Consider the following 23,597-nt stretch of genomic DNA (forward strand, 5'->3'; position numbering starts at 1 on the left):
AATCTGGTCAGGTGAGCATCATTTGAAATCCTGTTCTATTGCCAACATGACTAGCTAAGTTATAAAATACAATAGTACAGTTATGCTTTCATAATACAATTTAGGGAAACAGATCATAGTTTTGGTGAGTGCATTCAGGTGCATACTGGTTCCTCTGCATCTATAATGCGTCAAACCTAGCTTGGAGTTTGCACGTTCAGGACTATTCCAGTCCACAGCTCAACTTAGAGAGCATGGACATATGTGATTGAAAGCAGGTTGATAGGTTCTAAATTCTAGCTGCCTATTAAGCCAGAGGTTGACCCCTCTCTGAGGGCACTTAGGACATTACATGCTGTCTAAGTGACATTCCTGGGGATAAGGCCGATGGCTGTAATTCAACTATAGGCATTTTAAAGCGATAGAGATGTCTAATCCATGGTTCACTCTGGCCTTGCAAGTTGCCTATGTTTTGACCAGGGCCCAGGCACTCCGAGGCAGCTGGAGAGAGAACAGATACGGATGAGCATATAACGACTGTCTCGTCTTTGGAATGGGGCAGATTGGAACCTCTCAGAGGAACGTGTGTCTCCCTATTAAACCATTAAATATTGAAGTCGTTGACCTTATCCTTGCGTTCAGCATTTTCCACACCTTGAGCAAATCTATTATTCCCGATAAGGTCTGGTTGGTTTCCCGCCAGGGGGTTACCTGATGGCGCCCAGTGCTCCTTCGGGGCCGTTGAGCTCTGAGGCGGGCACAGGGTCCCACTTGAAGTGCAGCCCCCAGTTGAAGCCCCCCCGGACGATGGGGGAGGGGCTGTAGGCCAGCGTGTCGGCGCTAATTATGTCGATGACGGGACACACCACCGACTTGCGGTCCCGCTGGATGGGTGTCAGCAGGGGCCGCAGCCACGCCTCGTTTACCTCGCAGTGGCTGTCGAGGAACACCAGCACCTCCCCTTCAGAAAGAAAACACCAAATCAGGAGAGAGAAGAACGGGGAGAGGGGTGGCATGGCCAGGGTGGATGTTTCCCGAGAGGCAAGATATCTTCAGTGGTTCCTGGGGTTAGAGGTACACATCTACAGGGATTTGACATTTGCGCGTACACACACTATTCACACAGACACACACTATTCACACAGACACATACACAGTTCAGACACACACACACTGTTCGATTCCTCTGTAGCCTCTTCCTCTCATCCTACTGCAGCTGATCATAATACAACACTATTACTTCCGTGTGGAACTTGACAGACAACATACAGTAAACAGTTATTTTACCTGCCTCATGTTACATTAGTGAAGAGTTATGGTCTCGGGAGGGCTCACCTGTGGCATGAGAGGCCCCTATCATCCTCCCTCGGATCAGTCCTTCTCTCTTCTCGTTGCGGACCACCTTGACCTTGCCCTGGAGGTTGAGCTGGACATAGATGTCCAGGTCTCCCTTCAGGTCAGCTGTGGTGGAGGGAAAGGACAGAAGCTTTCAGATGGAGCTCAGTTGAGATTAATTTATACAAGTAGATCCTATTGAGATCCAAGATTTCTGACTTTATTTACACACAGGCATTCGATAACGTCAACACAATACAGTAGCCTGCGTTTGTTCACCAACTAGGTAATTGAAGCATGCACACTGTAGACAGATGCACACAGTCCATGACAGCATCCAATCATTTACTGGGCCTTGTTATAGTCTACCTGGCTCAGGCGAGCCTGAACAAAACCCAAGAGTTCACGTCCTAAATAGACAACTGAAAAGAGCAGCTTGCCTAGTTCACTGCTGTCATCCACCAGTATAATCTCATGCAACAGGTAGGCAGGCGTGCGATCTAGAACGCTGTGCACGGTGCGCAGGAGGGCGGAGAACGCCTCGTTGAAGAAGCAGATCACTACGCTGGCCGTGGGGAGGGACAGAGGATAGATCCCATCTCGGCACCTGAGAGACAGAGAGGGGGTGGGGCCACCAGCACATATTAGCCAACCCCTGGGTGTCACAACAGGGACCATAGACATTGCATGTGTCCCATTATGGGCAGCACCATCGAGGCCAACTCCATTTTGAAGTAGTACATTTTCTTCTACTACTACTTCTAGGAGTTGGTAAACAAACTGAAAGGGTGCACACAGCCACCGAGAGTGTGTTGTTTGATCAGTTCGCCAAACCAAGGTTGGCGATGTTACTGCCACCTGCAGTTATGGAATGTTTCCTCACTAGCATAATTCATTGGCTGATCCCTCCTGGTGACATGTATGGAATTAAGTGATCCTTCCTTTTACCCATAGGAAGTTCCACCATGTTGACTACTTCAAAAATGGTGAAAATTCAATGGCGCTGCCCATGCTAAAACTGTCTTTTGGGCACTAGAGTCCTATCTAGGTATTTGACAGGGACAAACATAACTAGGATCAGTATTCATGCATGCATAAAACACTCATGCGGTTTCACTGTGCAGCTTGTAGTGAAACATTTGGATCATGACGGTCACACCTACAGAGCTTTCCTCAACCTTGTGAAAGCCTTGCCCCTTGGAAACGTTAACAGTTTTGACCCTTTGCTTCTGTAACATATTATGCCTTAACTACTCACCCTCTGCCATATCCTAACATGTCTGCTGAGTAAGCAGGATTTACAAACTCTCCTAAAACCACCCGATTGTACCAATGATTGTCAAGACTGACCAAGCCAATTCATTTTTGCATTTACAAGCAACTCATCTTAACATGTGAGAATACTCCAAGCTGCAGGTCTACTTGTTAGCCTCGGACCAGTGCTAAACTAGATCATCTCTAGACAGATGCCTTGTATTTGGATTTCGTAGGGGCAACAGGGCAGGCACAGAGAGATTGACATGATTTCCCATTTAACCTTTGGCTACCGTTGCCCTTCATGATGGCTTGCAAAGTGCTGCGTCGGTGTCACTCTCACTGTTCACCCTCACGGAGTCAATAAACCCAAATATATGCCACACACTCACACGCTGTCGCTCTCTCACTCACCTGTCGTCCCTAGTGTCGGGGAGGTCTCGGTGGAAGCCCAGTCGATTGCTGATGAGTACGTTGAAAGCGTGCTTGTGATAGCCCATGTCTCGAACCTCCTGGTCTTGCTCATTAAAAATCATACCTGAAGAGGAAAAGACAGGATGGAGAGAAGAAAAAAAGGATGCAAATAGATGGAATGGTTCAGAATAGTACGGGCGCTTGTGTCATTGAGGATTTTATTGATGCATCCACTACTGGGGGTGGTTAGGCTGGTCCACATTGCCATGGTAACGCAAGCAGCCTTCATCCTGAGTGTGTGGTAATGGCTTTGCTTAGTAACTCTGTGCAACCATGGAAACAACTCACTCACCAGCCATCTGAAGGCCTCACTCCAATCCAAAGACACTTCAAACATGCCTTTGTATTGCTGCAATGCACAATGTGTTTTTCTTTGCGCCTGCGTCGGACAGTAAAAAAAAAAKAACATAATAATCCCTCAATGCCAACCGAACCTGCTCAACGATAATCCGTAATGAATTATGGTTAGCTTGATTGTTCCTATGTTTCTCACTGTCCAGCTCCAAATGGGCATTGACGCATAAAGGCATCGTGGAATCGCCTAGGCTACACTCTGGAGCAGATCGTTTTCACATCACTCTGCCTGCCTGTTAAATGTTTCATTAGTTGACATGGGAGCAAGCCAACACGACAAGCATCCCTTGGGGACCAATGAATAATACAGACCGTCAAAATGTCCTAACCATTCGAGAATCTGTCATGAGTACGAGTGAGCTTGTGGAGCTTAAGCTCATCATTCTGGATGTGTGAAACTCTGAAGGCAATGCAGCTGGTTATGAGGCAGTTCACATGAGCTTTGTTAACAAACTGACAACCATTTATAAACACCTATCATCAGAACATTCCTTCTCACGTACACCCCTCCTAAATTCTGTATATAGATGAGAGAGATCTTTCACCAATGGGGGTTGTTTTCAAGTTTCATGCTCTGAAGGGCTCACTTACCCATCTCCGGAGAGAGATCGGCCTTTTTGTTGCCTCTTGCTGCAGGGACTGCCTTGATGCCTTGCTCTTGGCCTCCTCCAGGGCTCCTGGTGAAGCGCGAGTGGAAGCGTTTGGCCTGTGGCCCCTGGATGGGCACATTCCTGAAGGAGGGCCGGCCGCCGTCCTGGCTCAGGCTGAAGTAGAGGAAGAGCAGGGCGGACCAGGTCACAGAGGTGAAGAGGCAACCATAGCAGAAGTAGCGCAGTGTGACGCTGCCCATGGTAGCCCTAGCATTGTCGGTGGTCCATGCTCAGGCCCCTGTCGAGGAAACCAGAGAGAGATAACAGGTTAAAGATCAGGGATGGGCAACATTGATGGAGGTGGGCGCCACAAAAAAACGGAACCTCATCGTGAGGGGCCGTACTGACTCCATTTTAGCGCCCCCCCACCCCTTGACAGCGGAGAAGAAGAAAAAAATACTTTTAAAGTTAATTTCCTGCAAATCTGCACTTTTTGCCATGCATGGTAGAGAAAATATGCACTTTACAGCAAAATTCATGCAATCTTTATTTTATTTTTATTGGACATAAAGAAATACAAATTGAACAGATACATCATTTTATCCCCCTATACTTATTGAACCACCTCCCTCTAACAAAAGCAGCATACATACAAAAATAAAATACATTTACAATTGGAAATAATATATAAATATACGTACACAAAAAAAATACATACTAACCCTTCCTTCCCACACCCTCCCCCACACCCTCCCCTACACCCCAACCACACCCTCCCCCACACCCTCCCCTATCCCGTTGGCCAAAGTTCTTACTCCTGATCAATAGAAGGCAACTGTTCAAAAAAGGAAATTAAAAGGTTGCCATCTCAAGAAAAAGTTATCAGTACATCCTCTGAGTGTATTTCATTGTTTCTAGGTGTAGAAGAGACACTAGATCTTTCAACCAGGATGATGCAGTGGGAGGTTTGAAGGATTTCCAGTTAAGACAGATCTGCCGGCGGGCTATAAGGGAGGCAAACGCTACAACATCCGCTCTACTTTTAGAGAGACTATACAACAAAGATGGAACTCAAATATAGCTATTAGAGGACAAGGCTCCAGGTCAATATCTAGAATTTTAGAGAGAGTATTAAAAAAGGTTTAGCAATCCACAGACAGCTTAGAACACATGGGTGTGGTATGCCGGATGAATGAACATCTATCACGTGTCATTCGTTTCTGGGAGGAATTTAGAACGTTTTTCTTCGGTGTAGTGAATTCTGTGCAAGACTTTGAACTGAATGAAACTTAACCGGGCACATGAGGATGTGGAGTTAACCCTAAGAAGGACCTCCTCCCACCAGTCATCTGCAAGGTCAAGTTCCCTACCCCAGTCCCTCTTGATTTTGTTTATTGTAGAGGGTTCCAGAGGACAGCATAATGTCATATAATCTAGAAAATCAGACCTTGCCGACTCCACAGGAGGGACAAATTCTCCTCTAGCAACGTCTTGGGAGGTAGTTGAGGGAAGGTAGGAAAATGAGAACGAACAAAGTTATGGGCTTGAAAATAGCAGAAATGATTAGAATGAGCCAGATTAGATTTAGCTACAAGATCATTAAAATTGACAAACTTCCCATCTAAAAATACATATTTGAAACAAACCAAACCTCTCACACCACAAAACAAAAGCCTGGTCAAATGTGGAGGGTAAAAATAGGTGGTTGTTACAGATAGGGCTTAGAAGAGAAGGGGCAGAAAGTCTAACATGTCAACAAAATTGTTGCCAGATCTTCAAAGTAAAGCACACAAATGGGGTTTCCAGTATACTTTGAAGGACACAAGGACAGTGGGGCACAAGCGAGGGCAGAAAGGGAGGATGATTGGCAGGAGTGCACCTCTAATGAGCACCAGTTGGTATCTGGAGCATTACACCAGACCATCTTTTGAATATTGGCTGTCCAATAGTAAAGCAGTACATTTTGGAAGTGCCAAACCTCCATCATGTCTCGTCTTTGAAGTATTGCTCTACGTATCCTAGGTGATTTGCCTGTCCAGATAAAATGACTGATGAGCCTATCCAACTTGGTAAAAAATGACTTCGGCAGATATTGAAAAAAGGTATAGAAACCTAGGTAAAATGTTCATTTTAACAAATTGGATTCTGCCAGCTAATGAGGCAGACTATCCCTGTTAAAGTCCGCTTTAACTCGTGTAACTAGGCTTGAAAAGTGAGTTTTATGGAGGGTAGCCAGAGTGTGTGTAATATCCACACCCAAACAGGAAAAACCAGAGGGCGACAGACAGAAAGGCAGAGCTCCAAAGTGAATTTGCTTGGCAGCAGGGTTGATCGGAAAACATTCACTTTCTGAATGTTCAATTTGTAACCTGAGAATGATCCAAACGTGTTTAAAATATGCATTATGTTAGACAGCGTTTACAGGGTTAGTGATATAATAGATCGGCATACAGTAACACTGTGCTCTTCACCAGCTCGGTGGATTCCAGTGAATTATGGTGATACTTTTAAGGCCAAGGAAAGCGGTTCTATGCAAGAGCAAAAAGGAGGGGGGGGGGGACACGGGTCCCTCTGGAGAGGGGGAAGTATTTTGAATGTTGGTGTGTACGCTAGCCGTAGGAGCAGAATAGAGCAGACATATTTCATGAGATGAAATTGGACCCAAAACAAAATCTTAAATAATCCCACTCCACCTGGTCGAAAGAATTCTCCGCATCAAAAGAAACAACAATTTGGGGTCTGGAGAGATAGGAGAGTATAATGTTCAAAAGCCGGCATACATTGGAAAACAGTTGTCACTCTTTGATGAAACCCGTTTGGTCATCAGATATGACATCCTGAAGGCAGGGTTCCAACCGGCATGCTAGAACCTTCGCTAATAGTTTAACATCAGCGTTCAAAAGTGAAATGGGCCGATATCCACCACATTCCGCCGGATCTTTATCTTTAAGTATAAGTTAGATGGAGGCTTGAGTTACCGTCGGGGGTAGAGAGCCCTGTGATAACGAGTCGGTGAACATATCTAATAGTAATGGGGCGAGTTGATCTGAGAACGTTTTATAAAAATCGACAGGGAAGCCATCAGGGCCTGGGACCTTGCCACTTTGCATTAACTTTAGACCCTTTGTTATCTCATCAAGATGCAGAGGGTTGTCCAGAACTTTACTCATGTCCATGTCAATGGATGGGATATCCAAGTTATCTAAAAAGTCGTCCATAACCATATCTGACAGGGGTTCGGATTGGTAGAGGATAGAATAAAATGACACAAAAGTTTAATTAATATTAGAGGGATCACTTGTTAATATTAGTATTAATTAATTAATATTAGAGGGATCACTATACCTGAGAGATGAGATGCTGACTCTGAAACGTCAATGAACTCAGATCTGCTCAATAATTTCTATGAATAGCCTGAACTTTATAGACAAACACATGAAAGAAATATCACGTCTTCTCAGGAAAAAATGTAAATAAATTATCCAGATGAGGATTTTACTTCAAACACAAAACGCTTTGGAAACGCACAGCTATTTATTACCCACAAACATCCCGAATAATTTACGCCTTACTCTTTTCCCCCCCATCCCCGGCAGAAAAACAAGGAATTTCAGATATGTGCGTTTCAACCAGTCTGGTTGAAATTATGTGGGCTTTTGGCACTGCATTCAAATATATTTACAAATCTTAAGAGTAACATTGAATACAACAAAAGAACCAAGCCTGGGGTATTTGCGCCATCACAATTTGTCAGATAAGGACAGCAGGGTGGAAACAAGGTGAGTCCTCTGAAAAACAGACTAAGGCCTAAGCATGATTAATTGGTGACAAGATGCACACGGACGTCACAGTGTTGTTTTGCTGTGGCACTTAGTGGCTCGTTAGTCAGACCAGTGAAAAGGAATGTCAAGAAACACAGCTGAAAATGGGAAGATAAGCAGAGAAATAAGACAGAGACACTGACAGATACAGAGTCATTGAGATGGAACAAGTGCAAAGCCATAGGTAGATAAAAATGGAAGCAGTAGCACTGCATGTGATGAAAGGATTAAACGTATATAATAGGTCTACATATTACAGAGTAAGCGGTAAAGTTCCATACGACAACAAGTTTAGCTTTCTAGCACGTACAGACGGAGGTTATGGAGTCTAAAGGAGGCCTGGGTCACATGGCCAAAATGACATACATACAGTTGAAGTCGGAAGTTTACATACACTTAGGTTGGAGTCATTAAAACTTGTTTTTCAACCACTCCACAAATTTCTTGTTAACAAACTATAGTTTTGGCAAGTCGGTTAGGACATCTACTTTGTGCATGACACAAGTAATTTTTCCAACAATTGTTTACAGACAGATTAATTCACTGTATCACAATTCCAGTTGGTCAGAAGTTTACATACACTAAGTTGACTGTGCCTTTAAACAGCTTGGAAAATTCCAGAAAATTATGTCATGGCTTTAGAAGCTTCTGATTGACTCAAATTATGTCAATTAGCCTATTGGAGGTGTACCTGTGGATGTATTTCAAGGCCTTCCTTCAAACTCAGTGCCATTTGCTTGACATCATGGAAAAATCTAAAGAAATCAGCCAAGACCTCAGAAGGAAAATGTAGACCTCCACAAGTCTGGTTCATCCTTGGGAGCAATTTCCAAATGCCTGAAGGTACCACGTTCATCTGTACAAACAATAGTATGCAAGTATAAACACCATGGGACCACGCAGCCATCATACCGCTCAGGAAGGAGACGCGTTCTGTCTCCTAGAGATGAACGTACTTTGGTGCGAAAAGTGCAAATCAATCACAGAACAACAGCAAAGGACCTTGTGAAGATGCTGGAGGAAACAGGTACAAAAGTATCTATATCCACAGTAAAACGAGTCCTATATCGACATAACCTGAAAGGCCACTCAGCAAGGAAGAAGCCACTGCTCCAAAACCGCCATAAAAAAGCCACACTATGGTTTGCAACTGCACATGGGGACAAAGATCAACTTTTTGGAGAATTGTCCTCTGGTCTGATGAAACAAAAATAGAACTGTTTGGCCATAATGACTAGAGGTCGACCGATTATGATTTTAACGCCGATACCGATACCGATTATTGGAGGACCAAAAAAGCCGATACCGATTAATCGGCCAAATTTTATTTTCTTTATTTGTAATAATGACAATTGCAACAATACTGAATGAACACTTATTTTAAATACATTATTATAGGAATTATAGGACAATTTCTCTATACAATTTGTATTTCATATACCTTTAACTATTGGATGTTCTTATAGGTACTTTAGTATTGCCAGTGTAACAGTATAGCTTCCGTCCCTCTCCTCGCCCCTACCTGGGCTCGAACCAGGAACACATCGACAACAGCCACCCTCGAAGCAGCGTTACCCATCGCTCCACAAAAGGGCAGGGCAAGGGGAACAACCACTCCAAGTCTCAGAGCGAGTGACGTTTGAAATGCTATTAGCGCGCACCCCGCTAACTAGCTAGCCATTTCACATCGGTTACACCAGCCTAATCTCGGGAGTTGATAGGTTTGAAGTCATAAACAGCTCAATGCTTGAAGCACAGCGACGAGCTGCTGGCAAAACGCACAAAAGTGCTGTTTGAATGAATGCTTACGAGCCTGCTGGTGCCTACCATCGCTTAGTCAGACTGCTCTATCAAATCATAGACTTAGTTATAACATAATAACACACAGAAATATGAGCCTTTGGTCATTAATATGGTCGAACCCGGAAACTATCATCTCGAAAACAAGACTTTTATTCTTTCAGTGAAATACGGAACCGTTACGTATTTTATCTAACGGGTGGCATCCATAAGTCTAAATATTCCTGTTACATTGCACAACCTTCAATGTTATGTCATAATTCTGGCAAATTAGGCGGCCCAAACTGTTGCATATACCCTGACTCTGCATGCAATGAACGCAAGAGAAGTGACACAATTTCACCTGGTTAATATTGCCTGCTAACCTGGATTTCTTTTTAGCAAAATATGCAGGATTAAAAATATGACGTGAAAAATATATACTTCTGTGTATTGATTTTAAGAAAGGCATTGATGTTTATGGTTAGGTACACATTGGAGCAAGACAGTCCTTTTTCACGAATACGCAACGCAGGACACGCTAGATAAACTAGTAATATCATCAATCATGTGTAGTTAACTAGTGATTATGATTGATTGATTGTTTTTTTATAAAATAAGTTTAATGCTAGCTAGCAACTTACCTTGGCTTCTTACTGCATTCGCGTAACAGGCAGTCTCCTCGTGGAGTGCAATGTAATCAGGTGGTTAGAGCGTTGGACTGGTTAACTGTAAGGTTGCAAGATTGAATCCCCGAGCTGACAAGGTAAAAATCTGTCATTCTGCCCCTGAACAAGGCAGTTAACCCACCGTTCCTAGGCCGTCATTGAAAATAAGAATGTGTTCTTAACTGACTTGCCTAGTTAAATGAAGGATAAAAAGGTGTTTAAAAAAAATGTGTTATGAAAACTTGAAATCGGCACTAATTAATCGGCCATTCCGATTAATCGGTCGACCTCTAATAATGACCATCGTTATGTTTGGAGGATAAAGGGGGAGGCTTGCAAGCCGAAGAACACCATCCCAACCGTGAAGCACAGGGGTGGCAGCATCATGTTGTGGGGTTGCTTTGCTGCAGGAGGGACTGGTGCACCTAACAAAATAGATTACATCATGAGGGAGGGAAATGATGTGGATATATTGAAGCAACATCCGAAGACATCAGTCAGGAAGTTAAAGCTTGGTCGCAAATGGGTCTTCCAGATGGACAATGACCCCAAGCATACTTCCAAAGTTGTGGCAAAATGGCTTAAGGACAACAAAGTCAAGGTATTGGAGTGGCCATCACAAAGCCCTGACCTCAATCCCATAGAACAATTGTGGGCAGAACAAAAAGTGTGTGTGAGCAAGGAGGCCTACAAACCTGATTCAGTTACACCAGCTCTGTCAGGAGGAATGGGACAAAATTCACCCAACCTATTGTGGGAAGCTTGTGGAAGGCTACCCAAAACATTTGACCCAAGTTAAACAATTTAAAGGCAATGCTACCAAATACTAATTGAGTGTGTAAACTTCTGATCCACTGGGAATGTGATGAAAGAAATAAAAGCTGAAATAGATCACTCTACTATTATTCTGACATTTCACATTCTTAAAATAAAGTGGTGATCCTAACTGACCTAAGACAGGGAATTTTTACTAGGATTAAATGTCAGGAATTGTGAAAAACTGAATTTAAATGTATTTGGCTAAGGTGTATGTAAACGTCCGACTTCAACTGTATGCCAATTTTTTCTCAATTATGCTTTTAGATACAAAATGTCAACAATCCTTCCTCCAAGGGACTATATGGTTTACATTTTGGGAAATCACCCAAATCATGGTCTTTTTTTTGTTCTGGTTTCATGAGGAATCACTCATTAGGCCTAGTTGAAGTGGACAGACTCACAGTCTGCCAAATGTTACAGGAAAGACACCAAGTGCAACATGCTTTATGGCAAACCCATGGCCAACCTCAAGAGGTGAGTGGTCTAGTGGTTAGTGCCGCCACTCACAGCCCATATGTAGCCTGTACTGCCCCACTGCCTTTTGACCAAAATAAAGACATTGTTTTAAAGAGGTGGGAATTGTTTTTTGCATCAGCACATCTAGGTGGTACCAAAGTATGAGAAAGAATTCCAATACTTTCTACTTTCGTAAAATAAACTAAGGAAATTAGTAGGAATGCAACAATATCGGAATCGGACGATATTAGATAAAAATGCCAACATTGATATGTTTAGTTTAACGCTGATGTGCAAAACCGATGTCAAAGCTGACGCGCACACCTATATGACATAATGACACCACGTAAAATGTTGCACTACAATGTGCAACACAGCATTCCTAACCTAGCCCACAATGTCTGCTGTGTGGATCGAGCAGTCAACAAGTCGAGCAGTCATTTGAAAGAGTAAGAAAAAAAATTAAGAAAAATGGCCTACCGGAGTTACACAGTAATAGCGTCGTAACGCCGTTTGGGTCTTTGCGGGTCAAAAACCGCATCAAATAAGCTTTTAATTTGACACGTGAAATAAGAGTTCTATTATAGAATGTTGTGTATTCTGAATTTGCACGTGCAAGCCAAGCGTCAGCACTACTATCAGTAGCACTGTCAAAGCTGTACAAAAGTCTGCAAACAAGCAAACACTGACCATGAACGATGTGTTTACAATACCGCGTTGGTAATAAAGCATTATTTGTTTGATCGCAACTTCTGGAGTAGCTAGCTTTAGCTTGCACCAATACAACCAGCCTGAAAACAAATGACTAGTAAAAACTGCAGTCATTCATTATTTTAGCAATGATTTAGGAATCCTTGTGAGTAAGTATTAGCTAGGTAGAACTTGTTGTTTGCCTATTGAAATTGCTTGCCTATTGAAAATAGCTAGCCAGCTACTTAACCTTGTTGCCCAAAGCTAACGTTATAAACAGCCAGCTAGCTTCATCTGGCTAGTGATGCTCGACTGGACAGACTTATGTATTGTGAAGCTAGCCACAATAAGGATTAGGCACAATAGTGGAATTTGCGGTTTGCCTTCAAAATAAAAGCACCTCTTTGAAAGTGATGCAGAAGGTTACAATTGGTGTAATCATGCCATATTTAGACTAGATGTTAAACAAAGTTGGAATGTGAAGCAATGAAATGGTGTATCAGACGACTCGGTGACACCCACAGACCAAAACTGTGAAGAGTTTACGCAAATATTAGTGTTGTAGCTCTTATCGCGGGACTGTGACAAATCACCTTCCCAGTCAGCCTATTGTGTGTATTTATTGACATTCATATTGCACTGTACAGCTTTACCTAAAGATTGGGGATCAATGATATGGGGTATCAGTCTACTCAATACCCAAGATACATATTTTTTCCCCCAGTTATCAGACTTCAAAACATCCACACCGTATTGTTTTTCCTCGGGAATAGTGTTCAATACACATAGGTTGACAATAAATGAGTCCTGCAATAAGAGCTACAACGCTAATGTTCTCTGGGTGTCACTGAGTAGACTGATACTCCATGCAATTGATCCACAATCCATAGGTAAGGCTGTACAGTGAAATAAATATGCCCCCAATGCAATTCTAAAGTATAATACATCCAGTGTGATTTCAACAGATTGTCAAATTAACAAATTGTCTTTTGTTGATTTTATATAAACATTCCAACCTCATTTAGCATGATCTATTCAATTATGGCATAATTCTACTATTTTTAGTCATTTGCATCACTGTCAATGACATACTTTGCTAGATTCACATAGATGGGTCTGAACACCATTAATCAAATAAAAGCTCTTATAATTTAGGGTTATTTTAGATGACACCTAGCTAACTATAGCTACTGAAACAGATGTAATTGTGTTATGTTTTTGGGGAAGAACATTGTTTGCATCCATAAGCTAGCTAGCTTTTGTATATATATATAACCAGCACTGTGCGAGACAACTTTACCAGCATCATAGCATATGTATCGATGAATCGTTGTGACATATGAAATCCGAGTGATTGATTACACTATGTGTAATAACTACATCAATTAATGAACGCGTTAAATTATTATGTGCAGTCATATTCAGGTCCTGATTGGTCAAATAGTGTTATTTGACACGTCAAATAGTGTTATTTGACACACAAAGACCCAAACGGTGTTCCATAGTATGAGAAATCCTGGTTGAGAATGAAACAAATGAACAACGAAACAGCACAGCAAGTAAGTGAAAGAAATAGGTTTTGATTATGTTTTACTGGTAATGGGGACATACGTAAATGCCAACAAAATAACTTTTTGGTCAGTGTGGTGTGTGTGTGTAACCTTTATTTAACTAGGCAAGTCAGTTAAGAACAAATTCTTATTTACGACGGCCTACCCCGGATGACGCTGGTACAATTGTGCGCTGCCCTGTGGGACTCCCAGTCACGGCCAGATGTGATACAGCCTGGATTCGAACCAGGGACTGTAGTGACACCTCTTGCACTGAGCTGCAGTGCCTCAGACCGCTGCGTCCGTGTGTGTGTGTGTGTGTGTGTGTGTGTGTTAACTATTTAACTGTACTGGAATGCTTAAACATTTTTAAATATCGGTTATAGGTATAGTTTTTTTTGGCAAGTAAAGACTAGACTAGTTTATATGCTAGACTAGTTTATATTTCTGCGGTCAGTAGTATAACAAAAAAGTTATAGCTGATGTTAAAATGTTGATAGCCGTTTATTTCCCAGAAAGAGAGAACGTTATAAGGACAAAGTTCTTTTGAATTTCACCAACAAGTTAACCATTAACCACCCACACACACAAATGCATGAGAGAATAAACCCCAAAAAGTTAATATGAATAGTTAGGCCAAGATTCATATACTAGGCTAACACAAAACTATTGTACTCAGCAAAACAAGTCTGTTAAACACATAAATGATTAGCGTAAATGTATAACCAAATAGGCCTAGTTCAAGAGGAAAACCCTGAGCTACTCTTGGTCTCAAGTGAGCTGACCTGAGGCTGGGGTGACCAGCTACTGATTTAACAAACCAGAGACGATTCAGGAAAGAATACTAGATCATTCTTTGCTAAACTAAGCAGTTGTATTTCAAAAGTATAAAAACAATGAACACGCTTCAGAATAAACCAGTTAGTAAGGCGATCTAAGGCTATGATTTAGGCTCGCTAGATGACTATTTGACGGCTTGGGACTATATGGTTCTATCTGCAAAAAAGACGATTGAGATAACTGGCTATAAAGTTCCGAACCCTCATTGGTTTGAATGGTGTCAGAAATACTTATCTAGTATCATTATGAATTGGGTTATTCAGAGTACAAGGCTATGTCAATAAATACATTTTGACAAAAATGCAGCTAGAACCTTTATAGTCCCAAAATGTCAAAATACACACTCATACTACTCACTGATACCCAGTGTTATTTCATGATAGCCTGGATCCAATGACGTTGCAAAAAGATACAACAAATATATGAGCGTAACTGGAGACCAGTCGTCCTGCTACATCATGATGCCAAGAGGGGAGGGACACCACCCGCTATGGAGATGAGGTGCCATCTGACCTCAGATCCTGCTTCTACCGACCTATTTATGCCCACGGGTCTTTTTCAGATGTGACTGTTGCCTTGGCAGGGCTAGGAACTCAATCATTCTCTTTGTAAACAATGTGTGGCATTTACTTCATTTAGCTTAATCGAGCACAAAAATTACATCGCCACGCCACCACAAATGAATCAGAGGGACCAAGCCGGGCAGGGAGGGGACTATGAAAGGGAACGTTCGAGAATTTGAGATCTCTGAGACACGGTTAGGAGAGAAGCAGCCTGGCTCCAGTTCCTAACCCCCTGCCCTGCCATTGAGCACAGCAACACGAGAAATTCAATAAGTCATCAACAATTAAAACACCAGTGGTGGAAGGCCTTACCCAGGGAAGCCTGTCAACCTGCCTCATTATCTAATAGTGACTCTTGAAGGGCCATCTAGGCTTTGTGCCTGGTAACATTTAATGTCTAAATCCAGGTGTCCTATAATCCTATATGGATTAACAGATTCTGCATCATCACAATACATTTTGACTGTTCATTGAGGTTATTATAACATCTCTTCTCTGATTGTCTGTCAGCGTGCACTCCAGGAATTGGTCTTCGTACTGTACCTTGCATAGAGTATCATCTCCCATATTCTCATGTTTTTGACTCAATGTCAAACCACCCCATGCTTTTATAAACAAGGCAATAGACAGTACTTTTGCTCTTGAGCTCTGACAGCTGGTCAAATAACAGGACAATCAACTGTGGCTAGCGCTGTCCCATTAGGTTGACTACAGTATGTCTGTGGATCAGGGCTCCAGACTGTCCCATTAGGTTGACTACAGTATGTCTGTGGATCAGGGCTCCAGACTGTCCCATTGATCCATGGCTGAAGGGGCCAGCGCAAAATAGCTGCTAACTGTAGCCTAAACATTAATGAGAGTTAGACCTAGGCTATGTGCGCTAATGCTACTTCAGGACAGTAATTGAGGCCTGAATGCTCAATGCTTGTCACAAATTAGGCGAGTTGCTCTCTTGACACTTTCTAAATGGAAAAGGCTTAGATGGTGTGTGAAAGAAGTGGAAAGGACATTAACTTTAAAAATGACTGCCTGAATTTATTAACAAAATCAATATTCATTTCAGAAGAATGCGGGTGTTTCACACGAAGGAGGAGTTAAGTGCTTTTTGAGGCCAGAGTTTCTCAATTTGAGATGAAGGTGACAAATTTCTCAATTTGAGATGACTGTAAATTAAAGTTGGCACCGAGCTAAATGGGATTCATCAGATGTAGCCACAGTGGTCCAGAGGGACAAGGCTGTTTTAAATTGTACCACAGAAAAGAGAACAGAGCCTTGCTAATTCAGTTCCCTTCTGGTTTCAATTTAGAAAATGGAACGAGCAAGTTCAAATATACTTGCAGTCTGTCTCTCTCTCTAGCGTAGTCCCGTCACACACACACCCCACACTTTTACATGAATAACAACTTTTTTCAAATATGCTGAACTGGCCCCATTACAAAGATTAATGGCTAGAAAAGGAAAAAAACACAGTGTGGTCTATAATTAGCCACCTGGAGCCTTTCTCCAGCTGAAACAAAAACATGCCGTTAGTATAATCTGAAGCTGCCATATTGCAGCGGTGATTTGGACTGTATGGCTGCCTGTCACACCCGAGTCAATACTTTGCAGAAGCACCTTTGGCAGCGATTACAGCTTTGCACATCTGGATTTGGGGATTTTCTCCCTTGCAGATTGTTGTTGTGTGTATGTGTGTGTGTGAGAGACTTAAGCCTTGTTCACACTGCAGGCCATAGTGCTCAAATCAGTTTTGTTTTTCAAATCGGATGTGTGTGTTCAGACAGCATTCATTTGCTGACATGGCTACGCCAGTTGTCATAGTAACGATGGGTGTGCGCACAGTGTTCTAGGCTGATTGGTGTTGGTGCTTCCCATCACTCAGAAGTTATGTAGCAAGCGTAGGTGACAATGCCTGCCATGGACGTTTCCCCAGTCATAAGATGATCCAACTTTTTGGCTAGCCACAGCAGTCATCTAGCTAGCTAGGTAGCCATTTAGCTTTCTAGCACATTCACTCATTTGTTTGTAAACAATTCACAGAGTAGCTAACAAGCAACAAGATTGAGGGCAAATAAAAAAAACTTCACGGAAAATACATCAAATTTAACCATTCACACACACAAGTCCCATGGTCAGTAATCAGATTTGTATTTGGCTCCATGTGAACTACAATTCCGACACAATTCCGACACAAATATAAAATATATATATATATWTTTTTTAAATCAACCTATATCGAATCTCCTATTCCTATCAAAAAAATGTAAAAAGATGCAGCAACTCACTGCCTTCCTGAAGACTAACAATGTATACGAAATGGTTCAGTCTGGTTTTAGACCCCATCATAGCACTGAGACTACACTCGTGAAGGTGGCAAATGACCTTTTATTGGCGTCAGACCAAGGCTCTGCATCTGTCCTCGTGCTCCTAGACCTTAGTGCTGCTTTAGATACCATCGATCGCCACATTCTTTTGGAGAGATTGGAAACCCAAATTGGTCTACATGGACAAGTTCTGGCCTGGTTTAGATCTTATCTGTCGGAAAGATATCAGTTTGTCTCTGTGGATGGTTTGTCCTCTGACAAATTAAGTGTAAATGTTGGTGTTCCTCAAGTTTCCATTTTAGGACCTCTATTGTTTTCACTATATATTTTACCTCTTGGTGATGTCATTCGGAAACATAATGTTAACTTTCACTGCTATGCGGACGATACACAGCTGTACATTTCAATGAAACATAGTGAAGCCCCAAAATTGCCCTCCCTGGAAGCCTGTGTTTCAGACATAAGGAAGTGGATGGCGGCAAATGTTTTAATTTTAAACTTGGACAAAACAGAGATGCTAGTTCTAGATCCCAAGAAACAAAGATCTTCTGTTGGATCTGACAATTAATCTTGATGGATGTACAGTCGTGTCATATAAAACAGTAAAGGACCTCTGCGTTACTCTGGACCCTGATCTCTCTTTTGACGAACATATCAAGACTGTTTCAAGGACAGCTTTTTTCCATCTACGTAACATTGCAAAAATCTGAAACTTTCTGTCCAAAAATTATGCATAAAAATGTATCCATGCTTTTGTCACTTCTAGATTAGACTACTGCAATGCTCTACTTTCCGGCTTGACTAGACCCACATTTTTTTATCATATTACTGGCTTCCTGTTAAGGCTAGGGCTGATTAAGGTGTTACTGCTAACCTACAAAGCATTACTTGGGCTTGCTCCTATCCATCTTTCCGATTTGGTCCTGCCGTACATACCGACATGTACGCGTCGGTCACAAGACACAGGCCTCCTTATTGTCCCTAGAATTTCTAAGCAAACAGCTGGAGGCAGGGCTTTCTCCTATAGAGCTCCATTTTTATGGAATGGTCAGCCTATCCATGTGAGAGGCGCAGACTCGGTCTCGACCTTTAAGTCTTTACTGAAGACTCGTCTCTTTAGTGGGGCCTATGATTGAGTGTAGTCTGGCCCAGGAGTGTGAAGGTGAACGGAAAGGCACTGGAGCGACGAACCGCCCTTGCTGTCTCTGCCTGGCTGGTTCCCCTCTCTCCACGGGTATTCTCTGCCTCTAACCCTATTACGGGGGCTGAGTCACTGGCTTACTGGTGCTCTTCCATGCCGTTCCTAGGAGGGGTGCGTCACTTGAGTGGGTTGAGTCTCTGACGTGATCTTCCTGTCTGGGTTGGTGCCCCCCTCGGGTTCGTGCCGTGGGGGAGATCTTCTTGGGCTATACTCGGCCTTGTCACAGGGTAGTAAGTTTGTGGTTGAAGATATCCCTCTAGTGGTTTTGGGGCTGTGCTTTGGCAAAGTGGTTGGCCCTGTCTGTGGGTATAGTCGGACAGGGCCACAATGTCTCCCGACCCCTCCTGTCTCAGCCACCAGTAATTATGCTGCAATAGTTTGTGTCCGGGGGCTAGGGTAAGCCTGTTATATCTGGAGTATTTCTCCTGTCTTATCCGGTGCCTCTCTCTCTCTCAGGACCTGAGCCCTTGGACCATGCCTCAGGACTACCTGGCCTGATAACCTGACTGGTCCCCAGTCCACCTGGTCATGCTGCTGCTCCAGTTTCAACTGTTCTGCCTGCGGCTATGGAACCCTGACTTCACCGGACGTGCTACCTTGTCTCGGACCTGCTGTTTTCGACTCTCTCTCTACCGCGCCTGCTGTCTCTAACTCTGAATGATTGGCTATGAAAAGCCAACTGACATTTACTCCTGAGGTGCTGACCTGTTGCACCCTCTACAACCACTGTGATTATTATTATAACCCCGCTGGTCATCTATGAACATTTGAACATCTTGGCCATGTACTGTTATAATTTGTAAGTCGCTCTGGATAAGAGCGTCTGCTAAATGACTTAAATGTAAATGTAAATAATCTCCACTCGGCACAGCCAGAAGAGGACTGCTAGGTTTTTACCTAGGTTCCTTGCCATTCTAGGGAGTTTTTCCTAGCCACCGTGCTTCTACATCTGCATTGCTTGCTGTTTGGGCTTTTAGGCTGGGTTTCTGTATAGCACTTTGTGACGTCGGCTGATGTAAAAAAGGGCTTTATAAATAAATTTGATTGATAGTGATGAGCTTGGAGGGCGCTAAGATAAGGACCCTTGGATTAAACACCTCCCGCTGCAACTGAATCCTGGATTTCCAGATGGGCCGCCCCCAGGTGGTGAGGGTAGGCAACAACACATCTGCCACGCTGACCCTCAACACGGGGGCCCTCGGGGGTGTGTGCTTAATCTCCTCCTGTACTCCCTATTCACCCACGACTGCGTGGCCGCGCACAACGTAAACACCATCATTAAGTCTGCAGATGACACAATGGTGGTAGGCCTGATCACCGATGAGACAGCCTATAGGGAGGTCAGAGACCTGGTAGTGTGGTCCCAGGACAACAACGCCTCTGATTCAATGTCAATAAGACAAAGGAACTTATCGTGGACTTCATAAAATGGAGGGCCAAGCACGCCCCCATTCACATCAACGGGGCTGTAGTGGAGCGAGTTGAGAACTTCAAGTTCCTCGGTGCCCACATCACTAAGGACCGATCATGGTCCAAACACACCAACACAGTCGTGAAGAGGGCACAACAACGCTTGGCATGGCCCTTCAGATCCTCAAAATTTCACAGCTGCACCATTGAGAGCATCTTGACAGGTTGCATCACCACTTGGTATGGCACGGACGCTCTGGCACTGGACTCTACCCACACCCCCACTGCACTACACACACGCTGCTGCTACCCTGTTTATTATCGATCCTGATTACCTAGACACTGTTACCCCTACTTACATGAAAATATTACCTCAATCACCTCGTACCCCAGCACATTGACTCAGTACTGTATATAGCATCATTATTGTTATTATTTCCTTTTTATGCTAATGTTCATACTTTTTAACTCTACGTTGTTGGGAAAGGGCTCGTAAGTAAGCATTTCACAGTAAAGTGTACATCTGATGTAGTCGGCGGATGTGACAAATAACATTTGTTTTGACTATAGTCAATAGCCGCTAAAGCAGTTAGTTTAAAGGCCTAGTGTCATAGCTATTGAAAATCATGTTACTGCAGCATAAATATTGAATAATGTATTGCGCTACTATGATGACATTGATGTTGTGTAAAACTAAATGTTCAAGACCTATTGTGATCATGTTTGAAAGCATTTACCCTGAACTTCTGGTTGTGTAGCCTACCCTCTACTTAACTGCAGTAATGGTCAGTCCAAGCTGGGCAGGGCTGTGTATGTATTTAGCTGGGCGCAGCTTGTTCTGAGGTTGTAGAGACTTTTGTATAAACGTTCTTTCTTCCAATGAATTAAGCTTTCTTAAGTCATTCTCATATCCTGGGACCCTTCATTTTACATGTATTCATCCTTATTTTTGTAACTCTTTCAGTTAATAAATTCACCACCTCTTTTGCATGGACCTCTGGCATTCCGCTTCCATCCTTCTCCACGCACCATCGTCTTTAAAAGGATCATCCAGTTCCAACTAACTTTGGACACAAACACATCCCTACTCGGTGTGCTGCTACTGGCGTCCCCACTATTGGGTTAGATCACACCCAACCAGTGAAAGATTAACAGACTAGTGCCCATGCAATCTGGTTTATTTTTCTGCATTGTATTATAATACATGGTTGTTTTTACCTAGCTTGATATCCTTAGTTTGAGGTCTAAAATATGAGCGTTTTAGTCATGAAGAGCTGGTTTGTCAACCATCGGCAGTGTTTTCACAGGCAGGTTCAATGCACCTCCGTGGCATTATAGCCTTAGAGGACGCTAGAAATTCGGTGTAACTAACGTTCTAGCTAGAATTAATACGCTAGTATACTGACGTAGCTGCACGCGCAGAAACTTCACTAACTTGTTATTATATGGTAGCTAAACATAATGCATGGGTGCATTCAGGAAAATATCTACAAGTAGTTAACTTTAACTAAAGTTGGCTATTGTGTAAGGTCAACTAACAAGCTAGCTAGTTGGGTAACGTTATAGTTAGTTGCCAGGGATCAATAGTACACTGACGTTACAGTAGTACGCAAACTAGTTACAATCGCTATTGGCTGATAATATGCATAGCAATTTAGTTATATCTATCTTTAGCAAAGCTGAGTGGCAAAGTTCTAGTTTCTAGCTAGTTAGTTAACATGCAATACAAGACACGCTAGCAAGTTAGTTACTTTGCTTTAACTAACACATGAGTTGACATGTAATTATGGTCATTCATTGCAGTGATAACAAGCAATAAGCAAATAACGTCAGCTAGTTTTGCTGCCCGCTAGCTATATATCGCGAGCCCTCAAATCGCCTATGAGCGAGACCCGAAGCAACTCGAAGGAAGATTGTCATGCCAACATTTCTGAAATGAAAAGTGTAATGTAAACTTACGATGAACTTGCTTCATGGACATCCTAATGTGTATATGCTGGTGTTGCAAATTCAGTTGGCTAGGTAAACAGACGGCAGCAAGACCCAAGTGCTACCTCCCCACCTTTACTACACAACGCAACAAGCACCCTCGTGACACAAAACTACATACACCCCAATGATCCCATCCAAATCCTTTCCTATCTGCTTAACCATTATTTTACTTCGGTTTACAACAACCAAATGCACCAAGTAAAATGGCTATAGCTAACGTTAGCTAGATACCAGTTCTAATGGATTACCTTGGAGTGCAGTCTCTCTTACATTGTGTGGGTCTGTGCAGTGGCGGTGATACTAGCAGTTGCTAAAACTGGATTACCCAATCAGATATGAGCAATTCACACAGTTCCGACCAATCAAAACTCGAACAAACCTGCAGTCAACTAGTGTGAAGCATAGAGATTGATAGAGGATTCATCTTTGTATCTGTGCCATTGTAGACATTTTCCAGTACAAGGGCACACTGACGTCACGCAAAGATTAGCGCGACTCTTAGCGGCAGTGAGAAACCCATTCAACAAACATTTACGTTTTTATTACTTCTAAACAAAATAACCTTTTTAGGATGTCATACACTTACAATTATGTTTTGTTTCTTGCTTGAACAGTCGCTAAGATTATATTTGGTTGTGATCTTTGCAAAATAACTATTTTGGATGCAGCAGTTGTTAGCTAGAATGCTAACGCTCATTGATATAGGTTGTAGTTAAAGCTATCCAAAGAGCCATTTTACTGTGTCACATCCTGATCTGTTTCACCTATCCTTGTGATTGTCACTGCATCTCAGTATAAGAGGCATTACTGCAGTACCTCGTTAAAATCCAGGCTGCATCACATCTGGCTGTGATTGGGAGTCCCACAAATTGGCGCACAATTGGCACAGCCTTGTCCGTGTTTGACTGGGGTAGGCCGTCATTGTAAATCAGAATTTGTTCTTAACTGACTTGCCTAGTTAAAGGTTAAACATTTTTTTGGTTTTAAAACATGTTCCAAGGTCAAATAAACGCTCTCAATGCGAATCACTGTATACTGAATACATATTGGCTTATAGAGCAAAAAKAAATATTAGATGTCGCAGTAAAAGTATTGTAGGGAATACTCATTAGAGCCTGTACAACCCATATATGGTGTAATTTCAAGGGGCACTGAATAATATGCAGTGTTGCTGGCATTTTACTCCACCCATTCAATTGGCCACAATGTAAATCCACTGCATATGGAATACATATGGGCTTATTCGAGAAAAATATATTATTTTGTGCCGATGTAAAAGTGGGGTGGGGGAGTACTCAGTAGGATCTGTAGAATCAATATATGGTGGGGCCCCATTTAATGGGGCTCTGAATAATACAACGTTTTTCTGGACTTTTACTGTGGTCAAACAGCTTAAAGTGTTGTGCCTGGACACTATATGGTACAATTATAGCACTGTACAGGAAAAACGATTATTTGTGCTGATGTTTCATTCTTAACTTTTTCTTTCAGTACAGTAATT

At 42.6% G+C, this 23,597-nt stretch overlaps 1 protein-coding gene across 4 annotated transcripts in view; it reads right to left on the bottom strand.

The window, feature by feature from the left end:
* Nucleotides 1-22,421, bottom strand: part of LOC111953468 (polypeptide N-acetylgalactosaminyltransferase 11) — a 53,641-nt gene extending 31,220 nt beyond the window's left edge. Inside the window, exons 1-6 of one of the 4 annotated variants that reach the window (XR_011474310.1) lie at nt 22,345-22,421; nt 3,988-4,284; nt 2,983-3,106; nt 1,755-1,921; nt 1,315-1,440; nt 691-940 (exon numbers count right to left, since the gene is read on the bottom strand). Coding sequence is in view for 3 of the 4 variants with exons in the window: in XM_070435607.1 (XP_070291708.1) it covers nt 691-940; nt 1,315-1,440; nt 1,755-1,921; nt 2,983-3,106; nt 3,988-4,246 (926 nt within the window). In the remaining variant the exon portion in view is untranslated. Of the gene's footprint in view, nt 1-690; nt 941-1,314; nt 1,441-1,754; nt 1,922-2,982; nt 3,107-3,987; nt 4,285-22,063; nt 22,148-22,344 lie in introns of those variants that run through there. The other 3 variants (XM_070435607.1, XM_023972768.2, XM_023972767.2) reach the window with 3 other exon arrangements.
* Between the last annotated feature and the right edge of the window lie 1,176 nt (nt 22,422-23,597).

This window comes from Salvelinus sp. IW2-2015, linkage group LG27 (genome assembly GCF_002910315.2).
Source record: "Salvelinus sp. IW2-2015 linkage group LG27, ASM291031v2, whole genome shotgun sequence".
Taxonomy (NCBI): domain Eukaryota; kingdom Metazoa; phylum Chordata; class Actinopteri; order Salmoniformes; family Salmonidae; genus Salvelinus; species Salvelinus sp. IW2-2015.